We start from the raw sequence: 22,200 nt of genomic DNA on the forward strand, positions 1-22,200 counted from the left end.
AAGGCATGCTTCTAAAAAAGTAGGAAAACCGAGAATTTGAAGTCCCGGACACTGACGTGCCACCAATGTTCAAGAGATCAACCATTGGACTTCCAAAACATTTGATAATTGCATGGCTCAGGTAATCTTTATAATGCTAATAGCAGAACAAGATAACATAAAGAGTTTTGGGGACTCTTTATACTAAAATTCATTAACTGTAGTGAACCACTCTTCACACACACGAACTCAGTGCTGGGCCTAAAGGACAGCATTATGTTGCACTTTCCCTTTTGCACTGTGAAAGCTCCCTCTGGTTTACAGAAACAAAACTAGAGGAGATTTGGGAAACGGTTATGCTCAATAGTTAATAAACTGGGCCAGAGTAGTTCAGTAATCAGCAGCATTGGGTGGGACATTTTAACTAGAGTTCCCACTTATAGACACTCCTTTTTTTAGTGGATTGTCCAGAGCTCTCACTAATGTAACCTGGACACACACAATTTTTTTAAAAAGTCCATTTTTTTTCCCTCTGGCTTTTGTGTCTTCTGGTTGGGCCTATCAACGTTTTTAGTCAATTCCGATCAACAGCAAACAAAAACGCTTGGAGTATGCAAGCTCTTATCACAGTACCTGTTCTAAACATCAATCTACTTCGCAGATTTTGACGTTGACAACCCAGACATTGAACCCTTGTGAGCTCTGCTCTGTAAGTTTTAAAACAGTGGTGTATTCTGCTATGCATTGTCAACTTTAACACAAGATTTTAGTTGTGCTGTGTTTGCACACTTAGCAGGTAAGTATTTTAATTTCTATTTGTCTTTCAGGTTCTCCTACTCCTAGACACACCATTGATGAGCCGGTAATGGGTGAATGACTTTTTCCTTGCTGATGCCATTGTGTGTCTGGTTGTCAGGTGGTATTTGAGAATGGCTGGGGGTAACTTGACAACAGATTTACTTCCCTACCTGGGGGAAAGGGCCAACCCCCCACCCAGTTACAGAGGCACGACCACCCACAAAGAATTGGCTGCGGGTGAAGGGAGGTGGACCATAATCGGAGGGAATTCTGGGATTTGACACGAAAGGGAGTGGAAGGAAAGGGTCACAACCAACAACAAAAAAATTGTTCGGGATGGAGACATGGCTCTCTCATCCTCCGCCGATGTACGTGCCCATGCCAGACGGCATGGCTGTGATCTGGAAGTCAATATGTGAGGAATGCCTGGCTTAAACTCCTATTCCACCACTATGTAGTGAGGTATCGCCTCATCAAACTACCCTATTTGGATAAAAGCAAAGTATTGCGGACGCTGGGAACCTGAAATCAGAACAGAAAATGCTGGAAAAAAACTCAGCAGGTCTGGCAGCATCAGTGGAGAGACAAACAGAGTTAGCGGGCCAGCATTTTATGGCCCCGACCGTCCAGCGGGATATTACAGTCCTGCCGAACTGACCGGAGGTTTAAATGGCTCGCGCTGCCTCTGCCGGGCAGAGACACACTACGATGAGGCCGTAAAATCCTGGCCGAATGGGGCCAGGCCTGCTGAGTTATTCCAGCATTTTCTGTTTTTATATCATATTTGGAATTATGTTCTGTTTGTGCTAGCAGCTAAAAGTGTTGTCTATGTTATTCAACAATTTCAATAAACTTGCTCTTTAATGTCAAATATTTTTCAACCTAAATGCCAACTTTGAAATAACATTTTGGAACTTATTGTATTAATTTTCTAACATCACTTTATTGAAGTGAATGACATTCAAAAATATTTAGTTAGACCGCTCCATCACTCAGTGAAATGAGTAGAACCTTCTTTGCTTGGCAAAGCTGAAACCTCAGGGAACAATATCCCTGATACCTGCTCAATTTTACTGAATTGTACGTTCTAGAGAAAACTCTATGCTCATAAATAATAATATACCAACACATGGTGACTAGTGAAAATATCCCTTCAAACCCAAAAGCATTACAGGCATTAGGTGTTCCGTTCATATAATGAATTCTTGCATCAAAAATGTGATTCCTCAGGATTGTTGTATAGTTTCCTCGAGATATCTGCATCAGTTAGACTAGTGCTTATTGCAGCTTTAAATCCCTATGGATGTAAAGTACCAAACAATATACTCCATATACATCTGGCAACCCAAAGCCTATTTATTCTCAAATGGCAGATATAACTAGGATTCTCTTATTTTCAGAATTAATGCTTGTTGCGTTGATTCACACTGAGTGCTTGGTTGACAGTGTCATTACTGAGAGCACTCTACTCAATACCCATGTTCTTCTTCCTTGACTCCTTTGAAATTTGCATATAGAATTGCTCTCTTGCACTTGCTCGGGCATGTTCATTTGTCTTGCAAAATTAAAAGAGTGATGTCTTTTCTGAAGAAAAATGTTTGTAGAAATCTCTCATGAAAACAATCCACATTTAAAGTTCTAATTGTACAAGTGTAGTGTTGCTGCTGCACACGCTATGATGTGGAAAGGTAAGGCCAAGCAGTCCTCACCTATGATTCCCTACATGGGCAGAGAGGTGAAAGAATTGCTCTGGTCATCGTGTAAGAGTTTTGTGATGGCGATTTTGAAATGTCTTGTAATGTTCTTCCAGGTATTTTATGAATAAAGTATATTTTTCAAAAAAAAAAGTGTAAATGCATTCTTTTTGAATTGGTTTACAATGTCATTACATATAGCAACCAGAATAATTCTTCCTACCCCCTGCATGATGAAACTACTGATTGCAACTGTATTATTTAATAGGATAAGAAGATACTGCATGCTAAAAGTGTTGGAGGCAGAAGGCTTTTTTGGGCCTAGGTAAGAAGCATAAGCCTACAGATTGGGAGCCCTCCACACTGCAGTTTCTAGCCTAAATTGCCTCATTTACATTCTTAATGTGACACTGCCGCATAACTGCAATTGCACTGTAACTGTTTTAGACTTTGTGCCCCTTCCATTATGTATAAATCAAATTGTGGTCTCGAAGCGTTAATGAACATCGTCTATCTACATCCATCATTGTGCAGATATCCATCATGCTAGTCTTTCACATTGACATGTTCAATTGGGAAATGACACTTCGAAGCACATCAACAAGAGTACCTCAGGGACAACATGAAGAAGGTATGAGTTGCAAAGTATTCCTTGGGGCCCTATGCCGAGGATTTATCACGCAGTTATTGTACTTTACCTCCTTTGTGGAATTTGAGCATTTCAACTAAAGAGGTTTAGTTTCTTCTGTTAAGAGACATTGGCCTTGAAATTGGATCACAGAAAACTAATGGCACTAACAGCTTGCTGGCATTATCCTAGTGAGGCTGGTCGATCATTTTTTTTTTGTATTTCTGCCACCTGTCTCATTGGTTTGCATGGAGTACATCCCAATTTAGGCATAATCAAATTTCTAGGCCAGTCTCTCCAAATTCCAAATAAGTTCAGGTCATATTTACTCAGCCATGTTACTCAACATAGAATAAGAAATTCATCGTCCCGAATGGCAAAGAAACAGATATGAACGCAGATTTAAGAAAACAATCAAATGTAACCCTTTGAGTACTGATTGTCTATTGCGGCTTTCAGAATGCTTTTTTTTAATTATACGCTATCTGCAGAAATGAGTTTCTGTAAATGATGATCCTTTTGTCAAAGAGATTCAACACTATGCCACCATGGGACCTCTCTCCAACTGCAGCATTCCCTGAATCAGTGAAAATGCTGCATTATCATGGAGCAGCTGTGAAATAGATCCAAAAAAGAAGCTGCAAATGGGAGATATTCCCTGGAACATCAAAGGGCTTTTTAAGAGGTGGAAGCACGCATCATTTAAATCAGCACAACTCAAAACCATATATAACCATATATTAATTAGGATGCAACTTTATTCCACTGTCTTATTTTTAAGATGAAATTTAGCAAGTTCAATTTTGTCCAATTTTATGTATCAATGAACATCTGGAGTAATTATATCAATTTTGCTGCAAATTTCATAACTGAAAAATCTTTAGGAATTTGAGAAGAGCCTTGGTTCCAACTAACCTGTTCCTTTCTAATATATCCCTAATACATCTACGCAATTTCTCAACAGGTCTAGAAACATTCCTAAAATCTTCTTAAACAGATTTTTTTTTAAGGTTTCTCCACAAGTGTAAAAACATGGCGCCTTCCTTTCCTACTGCTGATTAGCATATTTTTCACATGCGTCTCCCTGCTGATCTTGGCACAAAAGTTTACAGCCATTCTTCACTGGACCCTGAGAAGAGATAACAGCCTTGAAATCACTTCCATTGAGCACTTATCCCAACTGGGTCATTTTCTTGCAGTCCAGGTGTCACACAGATGTTGATGGGCAGTGCACCTAGGGTCACTGATAAAAGTGTTCGCATCCTTGCTAGTTATGATTCGACCACTGCTTATATGATGCTTATTTAGAAGTTTATTATTGGGAGGTGCCAGTCACTTGATGCCACAGTCAGCACACCACTGGTTGATTAAACTCTTTGAATCTTGCAGTGATATCATCATTAATTTAACTTTTCACAGAGGATTTTATCATGCATTAACAGATTGAACATTATGTGTCACCCATGGCATCCATTGCTAAAAAATAACACATCCCTCATAGCTACTCTAGATAAGACTCCTTATTCTGATGGTTAAAATAACACTGCAAAAAATGTACTATAAAAATAATAGTGCATGGTGAGTTCAAATGACAAAATAAACGATGATATTTATTCTTATATTTTATATTATCTGAACTCCCTCAATGAAATTTTCATCCATTGTTCTCTATTCAGTTGACAACATGTTCCAGAACTATACGATAATATTCAAAGAGACACAGGAATATGAGCTGGAGTAGGCTATTTAGCTCCCTAAGTTTGATCCATCATTCAATGAGATCATGACTGCTCTGCACCTTAACTCCATATATCCACCTTTGCCCCATATCCCTTGATATCTTTGGCTAAAAGAAATCTATCAACCTCTGTTTTAAAATTAACAATTGATGTAGCGTCAATTACCAATTGCAGAAGAGAGTTCCAAACTTATACCACCCCATGTGTGAAAAGCGTTTCTTAATTTCACTCCTAAAAGATCTGGCTCTAGTGTTTTGACTATACTCCTGAGTCCTGGATGCCACAAACTGCAGAAATAGTTTCTCTATAGTCCACCCTATCTATTCCTCTTAATATCTTGAAAACTTTGATAAAATCACCCCTGAACCTTCTAAATTCTAGGGAATACAATGCTAATTTGTGTAATTTTTCCTCATAATTTACCCCTTGGAGACCAACTATCATTCTGGTAAATCTACGCTGCACTCCCTCCATGGACAATCTATCCTTCCTAAGGTGTCCTGTGGAGAGCTGTGCACAGTACTCTAGGTATGGTTTAATCAGGGCTTTGCGTGGCTGAAACATGACTTCTAACCCTTGTATTCTATTCCTCTAGTTATAAAGGTCAGCAAGCAATGAGCCTTTATGATTATTTTGTCTACCTGCTTTTGAAATGTTAAAGATCCCATGTAACTGGGCCCGAAAGTCTCTTTGAACCTCCACTGTTCCTACCTTTTCAGTATTTAGAAACTATTGTGTTCTATTCCTTTTAGGTCCAAAGCGGGTGACCTTACGTTTGCCTGAGTGAAAATCCATTTAGCACAGTTCTGTCCATTCACTCAATCTATTATCTCTTTTTGTAATTTGATGTTGCCATCTACACTGCTTACAATGCCGCCGAGCTTTGTGTCATCCGTCAAGTGGGATGATTCAAAAAATCTCCAACACACAAGACAAACTGCTTTCCTGTCCTCTTTTACTTTCTGTCGCTGTGTATTATTTCCATAGATTCACTCAGTCTGCAGAACTGACAATACAACTCTCAGCATTGTCCTTATGAGCAATGTTGTGATTAGCTAGCAAAACCACTCTTTCCAGATACAATGTTCCACTGCTGTTAACAAAATCATCTAGTGGCCCTGCCAAGAACTGCAAAAAAATATCTGCTGAGGCCAACATGTCAGTCAAAGTCAGGTCTGATACTCAGCGACCTTCTGAGGTGCGAATGAACTCGCCACTATGAAAGCTACTGGGCACCATGCCTCTAGATGCTTCTTTGAGAATGAAGAATCAGTATTGCTGCATAAGATCTGATGATCAGCAGAAACAGTTTGCGTTTTAGTTTTAATATAGTTAGTGTCTATTCATGCAGTAGATCAGATGCCACAATGGGAACATATGTTCCAACAATTAGGAAAACCAACATGAGCAGCAAAGGTGGCTGAAAAAAAATCTTACATCTGCTCATTGTGCACAATACAATCTGGAGGCTTCAGTATGTAAATTTAGAAATTCAGAATTAAAGAATAGAATTGTGGAACATTTAACCTACATTGTTCTGAAAATTGATAATTGTAGTGTTGGAGCTAAGGTGTTTTAATATTTGGTTCATTTTATCATCAGTGACTTATGGGAACCAATTTCTCTCTGCAGCACAGGTTCAGTAATTTACCCCTACAGCATGTAACCATTCCAAGCAAGTCTATTACTTTCAGGTTGGCAATGCTGGAAAGCCTAAGCTATTGTTCACTGAATCAAGGCGTGGCTAACATAATGTGATAATAGGCTGGACATTCCTCTTCAAATCTGATATAAATCTAGTTCTTAAAAGGTTCATCGGTCCAGTGATCTACATAGGACTTTGAACTCACTGCTTTAGTGTTAATATAAATTGAGATGTGGTCCACTTTATAACCAACAGTTACATAAAGCTGTTTTCAATCAGGTCTTCCCAGTATGATGTGTAGTACACAGATTCTATACTGTCTTGATAATGAGCATGAATGCCAACCACAGTAGCATCCTCCTCTACTGCACCACTGTGGCAATTCCTATCACATCTGAGAGTTTCCTTGGCAGTAAATGTGCTATAAAGTTTTGTATGCAGCTGCTGGAAATTGGATTCAGACTACCTATTGTTTTATTCGAGACCCTTATTAACTGGCAAGTGAGATAGAGGGGATCTTAAAGCTTTTTATGAGTTCAGCTCACTTCTAAGCCCTAGAGGTGAAAGAACAATATTCCAACATAGTAGGCCAGTTCCCTGTAACAACTTAAATTTAAGTAACCAAGAATCTACTTGCCATTTTCCACTGAGAGAAAATTTCGCAGTCAGCATCTACCAATCAATATTGGAAACAAAGGAACCTGTGGTTATTATTATTCTTGAGCCAAGTGCAAGAGTTATGTGAAAGACAGTAGAATAAAGTATGGGCTGTTCAGGTATTTTTCAATGGTGCACTTTCAATGCACAATCATGTGGCTTTAAATCAGCCTTGCAATCTGATTTACTGTTGACACTCTTTCGTGCCCAATAGTAATGCATGGACTGGTGACCTTACATATTGTCTTTTACTTTTAATTTTTATATTGAAAAAAAATTCTGTTGTGAAAGAACGTTTGAGTGGTGATATTATTTCTCAGTGAGTGAAAGTTGAATAATGCGTTCCAGTTCCTCCTCCTCCTGCCTTTTACGTTTCTCTACTTCCTCTTGCTCCTTTGTAGAGAGTTCCATAGCCAGTCGCAGCTGCTCATCATAGTTGGGGTACAGTTGGTTGCTGGGTATGTGCTGGGTGCTGGGCTGACTGAGGATGTTGTGTTGTGGTGTTCTGAAACAATTATTGTGCACAGAGTTAGAAACAAATGATAAATAACTGCATGTGAACTCTCTTCTGGAACATCCTAACTGGAGGCAGACCTCTTATACTGTTAATATTATGTTCTCTGAGTCTAAGAAAGCCTTTCAGGAACCTGACAATATTATGCAAACCATTGGAACGCTAATAAAATGCAATATCACAAACGTAGGCCATTCTTTCTCATGTTTTTGGTATTTTTAGCTCCCTTATTTCATTGCAGGTCCAGTATAGCATTTGGAGGTAAGGAGGAGGGGTATAATTTTTTTTTGAACAATCCTGTCTGAAGTCACTTCCTGTACCATTGCAGTCGGCTACCTATAACCCAGGAAGCACTTGCAACAAGAGCCTCCAATCTTAAGTTTTATTTGCCCCACGTGCAGCATCAAAGGGCATAATCCTATAGGGGGTAGGTAACTGGAAACTGTTTTGTGATCCTTCTTCAAAGTGATAGAAACAAGACAAAATCCAAAACAGGTATTTTAAAGGTGCCTAAAAAGTAACTAATACTTTAAACTCAAGGAACCAGTCATTTTAAAAGTGTTGCAAACTACTGAACGTGTACAGGCAAGATAACATCGACAATGGAATGTTTGTCAATCTGCTGTACTTAAAAATCTGGCGTAGAAAATAATGTTGGTGATTTTGGGTGTCAGTCTGTTTATAAGTAGCATTTAACATTCACAAATAATGTGAGGTAACATGGGCTGTAATACCAGGAAAAGGAGTGTATTTTGGGCAGCATACATACTCCTTGAAGCCAGGTGTGACAGCGCTAGGAAATGGAATCTTCTTCCAACCATCACCGACAATTATATCAAATAATCCCAGTCTCAAAGTGAGTTACAAAGCTCAGGGCCTTCTGCAATTCTGTGACAAAAAGCGTTCTTTGAGAAAGTGGTCGATTACTCCAGCCTTAAATTTTCAAGCAGTGTTTTTTTTTGAACTTGTAAAATGGACTAGTTGTATTTGAAGTTGCGTTGAAAGGCAACTGATTATGAGTTTTAACAGTTAGTCATCATGTGAAAATTAAAACCAATAGCAATGAGAGTATTATCAAGTTATGTAACCAAATTGTGGGCGGGGTTTTCCACACCCGCCCACCGCCGTGATCTTCCGGTCCCGCCGCAAGTCAATGGACTTCTGGCAACAAGGCCGGAAAATCCGGGCCTATAGGCGAAATTAATTTAGCCATGGTTACTAGTTGTACCTTTGTTTCAATGTACGTCCATTGTTATAGAAACAGTTTGATCAATCACTAAAACTAAAACCCAAGTGTACACAAGACTCAATTATGCCACATTAGCAAGAAGGCGTGGGAGACTTAAAAAAGGTACCATCAGAATACAGGTTCAAAGCCACCTCAACCCATCATGACAAAGCGCCCACAGAGCATAGAAAATCAGGACTACAGTGCTGTGATAGAGAATGGTACTAATAACACCACTTTGATTTGGCAATATGCTTATTACTGGCCTTAAACAGGTGATCCTGTTTACCATTCTTCACTTTTCTTGGGGTGCCAATGAGCATCATTGGGCCTGTGAAGACCATATTGCCATAGGAAATTGTGACGTTACTGCGTCTGGCCCCAAGTTTCAGCACCGGGTGGCTGACAGCAAAGGAATCACTTCAGAGCTAGAAAAAGCCAGAGGCCGCCATCTCCATCCTTACCTTTAACCCTTTGAGCACTGAAGGACTTTATTTTATCTTCTGAAAAACAAACATGTTTACCATCACATGTACAGATAAGCTCACAATGCTATCGCAAGAATGAGAATTCTGGCGGGAGAAATATACCGAAAGACATTGAAGCAAAAGTACCGCAAGTGTCAAACAGGTCTCTCTTCACCGGATATGCAAAAGCAATGGAAAGTTGTACCATTGTACTTTTTTTTTTGGATATCTTGCACTCCTGGCCCTTACAGTCCTGAATGAGCAGATGCCCCTGCGCACATTTCAGAAGTGGAGGCTATTACTGAATATATCTTATATATCCCTTGGAAATCTGTTGCCAGAAAAACTAATATTACTATATTCCCAGACACATGACACTGTTTGCCTTCAGGGCCTGTGTCACAATAAACTTCATTTTATCTCAAACAGCTGCTCAATCCTTTTGTTTGCTGAAGAGTGAGAAAATCCCATATTGATGACTTTTTATAAAAAAAATATCAAGTATACTATTCAATGTAAAGACCAGCAAATCTCTGGCACTGTTTAAATTGAGCAGCTTGTGTGCTTTTCTTTCAAGAGTTATGATGCAATTTGAACTGCCTAATTCAATTGCTGCCTTGTACCTCACTGTTAGATATCTATTAACTGCTCTATCTGACAGCCTCAGCACAGACTGCAATCAATCTGCAGCAGACTGCTCACCATGTTGCATCTGTATAAGGCACGTCAGCACACAGACTCACCAGAATGCATGGTAAGAGGGTAGGCAGCAGGCTTCCATTATATGATTTGCTCAAACCAACTGCAGGGATAAGCAGAAGTGCCATCGCAGTAAATGATACCGCACTGCTCACAATTCATCACCTAGGTCACCTCAGCTAAAATTCTGCCTGGGTTGCAGCTCCACAATAAAGCACAGCAAACGATCAAAAGGCACCTAAATTAATTATTGAACCAGCATCACAGCTAAAAAAAAAAGCAGCATCAGCGCTTATACACTGACAGCAGTCAACTAAATGTGGACTCTGCTCCTACTGTTGGCGTACTCTGGCTAAGATGAAATGCTGCACTGACCTAAACAGTACAGGAGACAAGGCTACTGGATAGCTTTTTTTCTGGGTCTGAATCACTGCAGAAGTGATGTGATAAATTAGCGCTGTCTACTATTGCATAATCCAGATCTGGGAGCAAACAACAGCTTTAAAATTTGTAGCCTTCCTGTTTTGATATTCAGTCCAATACTCCATACACGTAGATCAGTTTTAGCTATGCTACCTTGTGGGCCTTTGATTTGTATGATCTGATTTAAGACTTTATCACATATATATTTCATTTATATTTATCCTCCTGATAAATGACTCAGTCTTTCATCTAACTCTTGGTGTGAAAATCCCTATTTTCTCATGAATAATTTAAAAGCAACGTGCCGATTTTATGCTAAAGAGAGCTGACAAGAAGATTTAAACATGTTTCCAAAATATGGATACTTAGGCAGATGTCATGGACTCTGCATCCCAAGCCAACTTGAGTACATAAGAACCAGGAGCAGGAGTAGGCCCCTCAAGCCTGTCCCGCCATTGAATAAGATCAGGGCTGATCTGCCCCAGGCCTCAACTCCTCTTTCGTGCCACCTCCTCATATCCCTCAGCTCCCCGATATTTCAAAAATCTATCTACCTGCTCTTTAAATACTTTCAGTGATCTAGCCTCCACAACTCTCTCTGGGATAGAGAATTCCAGACATTCACTACCCTCTGAGAGAAGAGATTCCTTCACATCTCAGTTTTAAATGAGTGTCCCCTTATTCCGTAACTATGGGCAACATTTTCTCCCCATCGGGGGTGGGGGGGGGGTAAGCGCGGGAGCGGCCTTCCGAGCGGCGCCCCCAATCGGGGTCGGTCGGGGGGGGGTTGCCGCCATTTTGTGTGGGCGAGCCAATTAAGTTAAACTTTTGTGGATGCTGGGAATCCAAAATAAAAACAGAAAATGCTGGAAATATTTAGAGGAGCAGCCAGTTCCTGTGGAGAGAGAAATAAAGTTAGCTTTTCAGATTGATGAGCTTTTCAAAGACCTGAAATGTTAACTTTGTTTCTTTCTCCACAAGTCGCCGCTTTGACCTGCTGAGTATTTCCAGAATTTTCTGTTTTTATTACTCTGTTAAATTTACCTTGTGACGGAGAAAATTTGGGTGACTTAATGGTCCATTCACACTAAAAGTTTGAACGGTAAAACAATCAAGCTATATGGGGGATAGGGCGTCGAAGTTGAGTTGAGGTAGATCAGTCGAAATCTTGTTCAATGGTGCAGCAAGTTAATGGGCTGAATGGCCTATCCCCGCTGCTATTTCTTAAGCTTTAATTAATTAGCATTGGTGAAAAGTAGTTTCAACACCAAAATAATTCCAAAACGAAGTACAGTGCAACTTCTTCCACCAATTATGATTCGGAGGTTCTCTTATGGGTTTGAATGAATTGTAAAACCTCTGCACTGCTATTTACTTCTTTTGGGAGAGGCAGGGTAATTTTGTAATTACCATTATCGCCTTGTAAAGTTATTTGGGAGGTGAATACATCGACATGAAGGGTGACGCAATGACATTTATTGTGGCGCCATGTCTGACTGCCTTCCTCCAATTCAGATCTAGCAAGAAAAAGTAGTGCATTTAACCCCTGCTTCTGTATAATCCCAATACAGCAGTTAACATGTTTGAAGTTCAGTTACTCTTCCAAAGCAGGCTATTTTTGATCGTTACATGTGCCTTAACATACTCAAACATTCACTAAACCAGTAACATAAGGCTTGTTAAAGACTGTATATAATTTCTGAGAGGGGTTTGGTACCCTAGGGTTGTTTCTGAAGCATCCAGGAGTAGCACGGTATTGGGAAACTTCCATCTACACTGGACACCCATCTTACTGCAACATGAGCACATTATCTACTGTAGTGTATTGCCTTATGAATGAAGAGATGTAAGACACCTTTGCAAATGATTTAAGCCCTTCATAACATGCTAACATGTGCTTTAACAAATATTAACTCCCATCTTTTCATTACAAATGATTCCCACTTTTAAAGTTTTAATCTTCATGAATGAGGCTTAGTGATTTGTTGGATATTAATAGAAATTGTAGAAACATTTTGGGAGTTCCCCAATGTGTCGTATTAAAGAGAATAACCTGAATTCATGATAGTGGGATAAATAATTCATTTTATGACTAACTTTAATGGATTTTACAGTGTAAGTAAATTGGGTTTGTGGTTATAGTGGCAGAGGATTTTTTTTATATAAAAAGGCCTCCAGTTGTACATAATAAATGCTTTAAATTAAAGCCAATTTACAGTTACGAATCATAAAGCAACATACTGCATTGTGGAAATATTAATATAAAAGGATAAAGTTAGCAAGTAGATTGTTAACCCTTTGCGGACTGCCAGCGCTTTCCTGCACTATGTCCAAAAGTAGCCCAAGAATTCTCCATTTCCACTGAGAGTGAACTGCAGCATATGTAATGATACTTACAATATATTCAAAATTAGATTGTATAAGTCTCATTTTTGGGAAGACAGGTGACTGAAAATGTATGTTTCACTGAAATATTGAATAAAAACGAAAACAAAATAAGTCCTTCAGCCCTCAAAGGATTAATTATAAGGGGGGTGGTGGGGCAGTGGTGAAAACATTGCTGCCTTTATACAGCAATTCTGTTTTTATTCTCTGCTTTTCTCTGCTCTGAAAGCTAAACAATGGACCAGATTTGGGCAATATCAGTGGAGGTTTACAAACACTCATTCAGTTTTGCAAATTCAACCCAGTACGAGATAATCAAGTGTCAGATTCAATCAGTAAGATGCAATATTTCATTTAATCAGTGTTTGCAGTTAGGTGCAATACAATGAAGCACTTACAAGTGACTTGAAACGAAGTTCCTTGCCATGACCATAACTCGGTGTTAAACTAGGGATTGTTTGACAGGGGACTGGGGTGGGGTTGCCGAATGGTGGGGTTGGTGGGGTGGGGGGTGCGGGGAATGCTGTCTGATCTTTAGATTTTCTCCTAACTTATTAACTTGCGATGGATGTAAAGCACCCAAAATTGCCTGTATTTTGTGCATGTTTGTTTTTGGATAATCAATTGCCAGCATCAATGTGATGCCAGCTCACAGCCAGTGGCATTAAAGCAACCATTTAAATATTACCGGAGTTACAATGGAACGAAATGCACAGTCAGTGATGTTATTAGAAATGTCACCTTGGATGTTTACCTTGGTGGTTTGAGCTCCCACAGGCAACCATGTCAATGTTAGAGGATTTAAAATTTTAAGGTATTATTATATTTGCCTTACACTTTAATTATTACTGACATTTAGTCTATGCTTACAGTAGGGTTCTAGAATTCATATACTGTAAAAGTTTTACTGGGTGTCGCTCTCACAGAGAATGAACATGCCCTCAAAGGATATCATTCTTTTAATTCTTGACATCTCAAATTAACAAGACGGGTTGGGGGCTGAAGCCTAGCCTCTGAATTGGAGCTTTTTAAATCTTCACTAACTACAGAATCAATGAGATCTGAATTGTCACCCATATCAAACTGGTAAACCTGCCAAAAGATCTTGGAACAGCTGCCCTTGTTCAAATTGCCTTCATTAGGCATCCTGGCAGGAAATGTGGTATTATCCATTTTATTAAAACTCCCTTTTGTAAGACACAGACAGCTTTTTGAGAATCAGCTGGTCACAGCAATCTGGAAAATATCCAAATGTTCACTCAAATCTTCCAGAGTCCATTGTTAGGTCGGTATCATCGACATAAAGATAATTATTTTCTTAGTTATGTAGCCTTCCAACAAATAAATATGATTGACCACTATATGTTTATCTTTTCTATGGATGTAAGGGGATAAGAGTTTTATTCATTATGTCCTGCGATCTATTATGGAACTTCCAGCTGCCACTTCTTCCTGTGATAGCATAGAAGTCAACAATTCTGTGGAATGATGAGCTGGAATAAGTTAGTATAAAGCAAAGGTAAAGGTCCTGGGAGAGGTTTGATGTACTGGCCTTTCAAGTGAAGGATGAACACGAGACCATTGTAGCACTAAATTTGGGAGCTAATCACCTGCCTGAGCTCAGCAACTGGTAGGTCTCTTGCAAACTTCACATTGCATTGTCTGTATCATTTACCCTATTTAATCTATTAGTAAGTGAGGGGCTCAACATCTAGAGCTTTTGTTCCTGATACAGAGGCAACAAGCCCCAAGTTTTGTCTGCAGCTGTATTTATCAACAGTAATACTTCTGCTGGAGGAGCGGGTGAGTGTGTTACAGTTTTCTTGCCTTGAAACTGGGAGTATTTAGAAGTAACAGATACCAAACCACATTTGGAATGGCTTCCTGTGGAGTCAATATGACTTTTTGATCAGGAGGAATGGGAAATCAGCTGTATATTTTATTTATCCTAGGCTGGGATTTTTGTTTTGATTTCCGCACTGTGTATTAATGGGAACAATGCAATTTGCTTCAAAGTTCAGCTTTAAATTTTACTTTGCATGTCCCAAATTTAGGTTTTCTCGGTGGCAACTCAAAAATGGATTGTCACCTGTGTCCTCGCTCACGTTCTTTAGTTCTTTAGACATAAGTCAGCCCATAACCTACTCGAGAAAGTATGAATAAGCATAGCCACTATTGTACATTGCATTCCGTGATCATTTAAGTGTACTACTGCCCAATGTCATCCAACCCTTAGATGATCAGATGCATAGTCTACTGGAAATATGATCTATGCTCCTGCCATCTAGACATGTAGCAACAAACAGGTAAGGTGTTATTTTGAACTTTAAAAATAAAAGGCACTCGAGGCTCTTCCTTTTTTTTTTCAGTCATCCCATCGTTCCTGCTTGATATGAGTCAGGCAGTGTATGTGGGGATTCTGAACATCTCTGGCATGTTATTGGATCTTCTAGTTAAGCACTGAGCCGAATTCATAAAATGAGTGAACCAACAAAAAGTATACGGTAGGTTAGCTATTTTTTAAGAGTTAACCTGTTTTAGGTTGATACACCAATGCCAAGGGTTAGGCCGCATGTTACGGTAAAGTCTTTGCAAATCCATCAAACATAAATGCTGCCCTTCACACTGCCAATTGAATATAACTTACCAGAAGTTATTTATGACTATTTTGCTGAATTGTTTCTCTGTGGTTGGTACTTAAAATGATGCGTTGAGATAATTCAATGAGGACATTTGCAATAATGTCCTCTGACAGGTTTGTTCCATCTAATGAATGTGTTACACTAGAAATGCACTTATAACAGTAAACAATGAAATGCCTGTAATCCAAGTGTTATCTAAGATCCTGAGGTACTATATACCAGAGTTAATGAATCTCTCCAAATCTGCACTACCTTTCTCCTTTCCTATCCTCACAAGTCATCGGCCGTGTTCCTGGCTTGCTGTTTGTCAATGCTTCCCAGATGGTCACCTGGAAAGAAAATATGAATAGAAAAATAGGTGAATAACATTGAAAGCATGGCAGCTATCCATAATGTCATTAATTTAAGTTTCTTGTGATTAATGGAAACAAGGCGAAACTCCAAATGTAGTTCCAGGCCCCAACTGGTCTGAAACAGGCAAGTTGCATCTGTTTTTTTTTAACATTCTCCTCTACCCAGGTGTCGGTGTAGACTCGATGGGCCGAAGGGCCTCTTCTGCACTGTGATCCTGTGATTCCCCCCTGCCACCCTACTCCTCTGTGCATCCAAGATAAATGTAGTAACCAGAGTTGTAACAGCTGCGACACCTCAACCCACCGATAAATTTAACTGAAGTCCTTCTCCTGGCGAGTGATCAATGTGTGAAGTGGTCTTTTAAGTGGAGGCAAAACTTTGTAATCATTTAAGAGGTGGTTGGATGGTGTGAAGGGAGGCCTGCATTAGGCTTTGTCTGGAGGGATGAACCGGGATGGGCTGAATAGACTTTTGCTCCTTTGCAGCAATCTTTTGATTGAGAAAAATGAATGACTTAGGCTTGGGCAATTGAAAAACAACACAGTTGAAAAATCAAGTCAAGATTCTGAACGTTCAAAGATGATAAGGCTGATATTAGATGTGCTGAACCTTTGCATATTGTGAAACCCGAAGTAGCAATTGCCTCAGAATTTCCCTCATCACCCTGCACCTTGAAGGCCAACGGTTGGCTCTGATTGAAAATAGTGTTACAAAATGCATTGCTCCTTGACATGAGAAAAATTCTGGTCCTAGATCAGGATGAGGTTGATGGAAAATATACCACTTGTGTACACAAAAATACTGTTAGGAACCAGAGATAGATTAAGTAAGTTATATTTGTATTTGTGGCTGTTAGGAATGAGTTTTAGCTTTAAGTTTAATTTGTGTTTCTGTATTGAGGGGGGGATCTTGAGTTTTAGATGCCTGCATTCTAATGAGGCTTTATGACTCCTGGAGGGGAGTTAGAACAAACACAAGGTAGAAAAAAAAAACTGTGTTGTTGCCTAGGAACAGGGGTCCAGAGAGAGTGACCCACAGAGACAAAGAAAAACAGAAATGCAGTTTCAGTTCAGTTGAAAGGAATTGCCAGCAGAAGTAGCATTGGAGAGGGACAGATAGCAAGTCCCAAACTAAAGTTGAAGCCAGGAGAGGCTGGACACAGCAGAGGGAACTGTAGAGAGAGCAGATTTCCCATAAGAACAGGAGATAGTCCCAGAAATCAGGGAGCTGGTCCTAAAGGAAAAAAGAAAGTCCCAAGAAGACCTTCTAGTCAAAGGAAGAACAGAAGTCTAGAAAAGGCCCTGTTCAGTGGAAGTGGAAGTAAGGAGCAGAGAGAAAGACTCCAAGCTTAAAGGGAGAAAGCTGCAGGACGCAGACTTAAAGCAAAATAGGCTCGCGAGAAGCCAGAAGATCCGAGGAGACAGTCAAGGTTGGTGACTCCTTACTATGGGCATGTGAAGCAATGGGTGCTCTGTTAGCACGGCTGGGTATCTGAGTGTGTGTGGAAGGCAAAGCTTAAATGCACGTGGTGATTCAGGGGAGAGGAACATCGGAAGGAGAGTTTGAAACCCTGGAGGTGGACCCTTGTGGAAGGCCTCCAAGAGAAAATGTCATTTGGGAGAAGAATCCAAAGCAGGTTCTTTGAGAGTGGAGATTGGAAACCCTCGTGTGAAAGAAGGAGTTCAGTGAGACTGGTTGGCTCACGGTGTAACAAGTGCCTGGGGGGGAGTTGAGGAGAGATCCATAGCATCTGTTTGGGGTGGCATCTATCACTTAGTTTCAGAGTGTGATGTGTCTGACCACAGGTCACCTAATGGTTTACATGGACTGTACTTACTGTGAACATAAAAGTTTTTGTAACTTGTGTTACCCTTACCCTTAATAATCTATATTCGTAACAGAGTTTGGAAAGTCGGGATTAATGGGAACATTGATGTTTTGTTCCGAGAACATAGGAAAAAGATTTGTTCTGTTCAATACTTGTAACTGGACCATAGATATGCATTTAAAAAAAATCAAGATATTGTAAGCTATACTAATTGAAATACAGAAAACCCACTTCTAAAATTGCCATTACACCACTGATAGTGAGGTCATTTAAAAACAGAAAGAACTTTGAGTCCATCACAAGCTTTAAAAAGACAAAGCTGATAGGATGTTTCTGAAGACAATGCAGCTTTGCAGAATGCAACCTTGCTTTGTGAAATAGTGTACAAATGAAACAAGTTGTCTGAATCTAATTGAGATCACTCAACACTGCTTAGTAAAATTAAATTACAATTATTGTAAAAGGATACCGAGATACTGGAGAAAATGCAGAAAGGATTTGCAAGTATGATAGCAGAACCAGAGATTATAACTATCAGGAACGACTGAACAGACCAAGTCTCTTTTCTTTAAGAAAGAAAAGGCAGAGGGATGGCCGAACAGAAGTCTTAAAGATGTGGAAGTGGTTGGATGGGGTAGATTTAGACATGTTTTCACTTAGGGGAGTCCAAACCTAATGTCATAAATATAAGATAGTGACTAATATATCCAATAAGGAATTCAAGGGAAACTTATTTATCCAGAGAATGATTAGGATGTGGAATTTGCTACCACATAGAGTAGTTAAGGGAACAACATAGATGGATTTAAGGGAAAGCTACATTAGTACATGTCAGATAAAGGAGTAGAAGGAAATGCTCATAGGGTTAGACAAAGTAGGATGGGAGGAGGCTTGTGCAGAGATTGAACATCCCCATAGACTGGATGGACCAAATGGCCTATTTCTCTGTAACTTCTACGTAATTCTATGAAACATGAAGAAGGGATGTAAATACTATTTGCAAGAATGACCAGATATGCTGGGTTTTGATGAGGGGGTACCTTATAAGGAACTAAAAGGATGTATTTATGAGACATCCCTTTAAACCTGACTTCACAAAGGCTCAAGCTAATCTTTCATTTGTTGCTGATGATCAATTCAGGCAAATGCTCCTTAAGATTATTACACTCTATTGGGATTATAATACAGCATCATAGTTAAGTCCAGTAATTTCTAACAATCACACCTGAAAGATTGAATTCCAAAATTGGGATAAAACTCAGGAGCACTGGCACGCTGCAGTTCGTGTGATGCACTCAACTACTATCTTTGATGTTAGGAAGCATTTCACATCCTCCTTGTTGCAGTATTCATGAAGACCACTCCCTTCTCCCTATTCATAGTCCCCGACATCGTCTTGGTGGAGGAAGTGCACAGGGCACAGCTAACACTGTAATGAACTCCTTTCAATATTATATCTTGGTGAAGACAACTGTGAGCATTTATTTATTTGGGGCTGGTGGAGGTATTGCGGCAGGGAGGGAGCAGCTCTAGGGAAATTCTTGGCTCAAGTATTTCATATTTCATTGTCCTGCCTTCTAATTATGAATCTTTTAGCCAAGAAGTGGTTCACACAGAATTGCTTTTTTGATCTGGATTCGGGAATAAATTAATTCAAGATTTACAAGACCTAATCAATCATATTGTGCTGTGGACTAAAAAAAAATGCATTTACATAGGATGAGGCACTATCGTCAGGATATTCTGGATGTAAAATTATTTCCCAAGTAATCAATTCAAATAATTGTGTAGCAATAGGATCCCAGCTCTCAATCCTCTTGTACGAATTCACTGTACATCGGTAACACTTTGACCTTTGGGAATTATTATTGCACAGACACCAGTTGTCAGCGCAAGAATTAACCTTATGCAGAATAAATTCACATCTAAAATTGAACTAATGGACAATATCAGCTTTCGTAGTCACAGGAAGTGATTTCAAGGCTATAACCTCATTTTGGGATTTAAATAACAGTTACTAACAGCTCAAGCTTCAATCTTATGACATTATTTGATTTGCTCAGTCAGATTACTTCTAATCACATCCAGATTTTCATTATTCTTTACATAATTTATTATTAGAGCACATCTGAAGCTCCAACTGTCAGTCCCAGAGGATGTGCAGATATCCCTCATTCTTTTTCGGTACTCTCAGTCCTTTTAACTTATTTTAAGACCTGTGTGAATTTAACATGCAGTTCCTGTCCCCAGCACCAGAGGGGCGATCTTTCCTTCCCCCTACCTGATCGTATTCAGTGCCTGCTTCCAGCAAGCTCTGCTGAATAGCAAACTGCAAAAGGTCATCATCCTCCTCCCGCAGGGAATCCCGGTTGCTGCCAACTACGGTGTAGCCTCTGGGCACTTCAAAGAGCGCCGGGTCCATATCGCAGCCACGACACGAAGCTGCCAAGAAAAACTTGAAGATTTAACCGAAGTTTGCTTGTAAAACAAATTCCATCAGCCATTTTATTACCTTAGATAAATGCCACGGCTGTCAGCACACGTCAGTCAATAGTTATGTGAGCAGCTTAGACATGGGACTTAATCATGGAAACTATAAGGCTTCTATTATCTAGTCTTTTTTTTAAGGGATGCTGCTTTTGTACAAGGGAGGTTAGAAGCTGGCTAAATTCAAAGATTTGGCAAAGACATGAAGGGTCAAATGTCATGAAACTTTCCTGTAGGATTGTATGATTCCAAGTTCATTGGAAACTAAGTAAGTACTGTTTCAGGGACTGAGCTAAAGATCTGTTGTGCAAGTGCAACATCCTTTGGAAATGTATTTAATTGAAATAGGAAAGTCTCCATAGACTGGTACAATTAGTGGTGTTAAGATAACCTAATGACACCATTGATTACACTATCACATAAATCTCAATCAACAGTCTAATAAAAGCATTTTATAAAGACACTTCGTTGATTGCAGAGTTAAAATCATACAGCGCTGAAAGTGTCAACTCAGCTCATCATACCTATGGTGGTTCTTTGAAAGAATTAGCAATTCAGCTCATTCCCCTTCTTTTTCCCCTAGACCTGATTATTTTTTGTTTTCAAGTGTATATGTGATCCCTTTTGAAAGTTGTTGTTAAATCTGCTTCCACCACCCTTTCAGGCAGCACATTCCCGATCATAACAACTCAATGCACAAAACAATTCTCCTCATCTCCACTCTAGTTCTTTCGCCAGTCTTCTGTGTGCCCCCTGGAGTCTGGGGGTGGGGGGAAGGAAGGAGTCCTGAGAGGGGGAGGAGCCCCGGGGAAGGGGGGAGGAAGGAGTCCCGAGAGGGGGAGGAGTCCCGGGAGGGGGAGGAGTCCCAATAGGGGGAGGAGTCTGGGGCGGAGAAAGGTCTGGGGGCGGAGGAAGGTCTGGGGGTGTAGGGAGGAGTCCCGGGGGGAGAGGGCGGAGTCCCGGGGGAGAGGGAGGAGTCTCGGGGGGAGAGGGAGGAGACTTGGGGGAGTAGGGAGGAGTCCCAGGGAGGGAGGGAGGAGTCTCGGGGGAGAGGGAGGAGCCCCGGGGGAGAGGGAGGAGTCTCGGGGGAGAGGGAGGAGTCTCGGGGGAGTAGGGAGGAGTCCCGCGGGGTAGGGAGGAGTCCCGGGGGGTTAGGGAGGAGTACCGGGGGGGTTAGGCAGGAATCTGGGGGAGAGGGAGGAGTCCCGGGGGAGTAGGGAGGAGTCCCGCGGGGTAGGGAGGAGTCCCGGGGGGTTAGGGAGGAGTCCCGGGGGGGTTAGGCAGGAATCTGGGGGAGAGGGAGGAGTCCCGGGGGGGTAGGGAGGAGTCCCGGCGGGGTAGGGAGGAATCTGGGGGAGAGGGAGGAGTCTCGGGGGGCTAGGGAGGAGTCTCGGGGGTGTTAGGGAGGAGTCTCGGGGGGTAGGGAGGAGTCCCGGGGGGAGAGGGAGGAGTCCCGGGGGGGTTAGGGAGGAATCTGGGGGAGAGGGAGGAGTCTCGGGGGGTTAGGGAGGAGTCCCGGGGGGAGAGGGAGGAGTCTCGGGGGAGAGGGAGGAGTCTCGGGAGGAGAGGGAGGAGTCTCGGGGGGAGAGGGAGGAGTCTCGGGGGGAGAGGGAGAAGTCTCGGGGGTGGGGGAGGAGTCTTGGGGGAGAGGGAGGAATCTCGGGGGAGAGGGAGGAGTCCCGGGGGGGTAGGGAGGAGTCCTGGGGGGGTAGGGAGGAGTCCCGGGGGGGTTAGGGAGGAATCTGGGGGAGAGGGAGGAGTCCCGGGGGGAGAGGGAGGAATCTGGGGGAGAGGGAGGAGTCCCGGGGGGGTTAGGGAGGAATCTGGGGGAGAGGGAGGAGTCCCGGGGGGAGAGGGAGGAATCTGGGGGAGAGGGAGGAGTCCCGGGGGGGTAGGGAGGAGTCCCGGGGGGGTTAGGGAGGAGTCCCGGAGGGGTAGGGAGGAATCTGGGGGAGAGGGAGGAGTCTCGGGGGGCTAGGGAGGAGTCTCGGGGGTGTTAGGGAGGAGTCTCGGGGGGTAGGGAGGAGTCCCGG

General features: G+C 41.3%; 1 protein-coding gene across 2 annotated transcripts in view; it reads right to left on the reverse strand.

Moving 5' to 3' along the window:
• Nucleotides 1-4,254: 4,254 nt before the first annotated feature.
• The window catches only part of ankrd13b (ankyrin repeat domain 13B), a 352,153-nt gene continuing 334,207 nt past the window's right edge, over nucleotides 4,255-22,200 (reverse strand). For both annotated transcript variants that reach the window (XM_078548006.1, XM_078548005.1), the window contains 3 exons: nucleotides 19,962-20,122; nucleotides 15,751-15,827; nucleotides 4,255-7,645 (listed from right to left, as the gene is read on the reverse strand). In XM_078548006.1, coding sequence (XP_078404132.1) covers nucleotides 7,450-7,645; nucleotides 15,751-15,827; nucleotides 19,962-20,122 — 434 coding nt within the window. In that variant the 3' untranslated portion in view covers nucleotides 4,255-7,449. The remainder of the gene's footprint in view (nucleotides 7,646-15,750; nucleotides 15,828-19,961; nucleotides 20,123-22,200) is intronic.

Source organism: Cetorhinus maximus, chromosome 9, assembly GCF_964194155.1.
Source record: "Cetorhinus maximus chromosome 9, sCetMax3.hap1.1, whole genome shotgun sequence".
Lineage (NCBI taxonomy): Eukaryota > Metazoa > Chordata > Chondrichthyes > Lamniformes > Cetorhinidae > Cetorhinus > Cetorhinus maximus.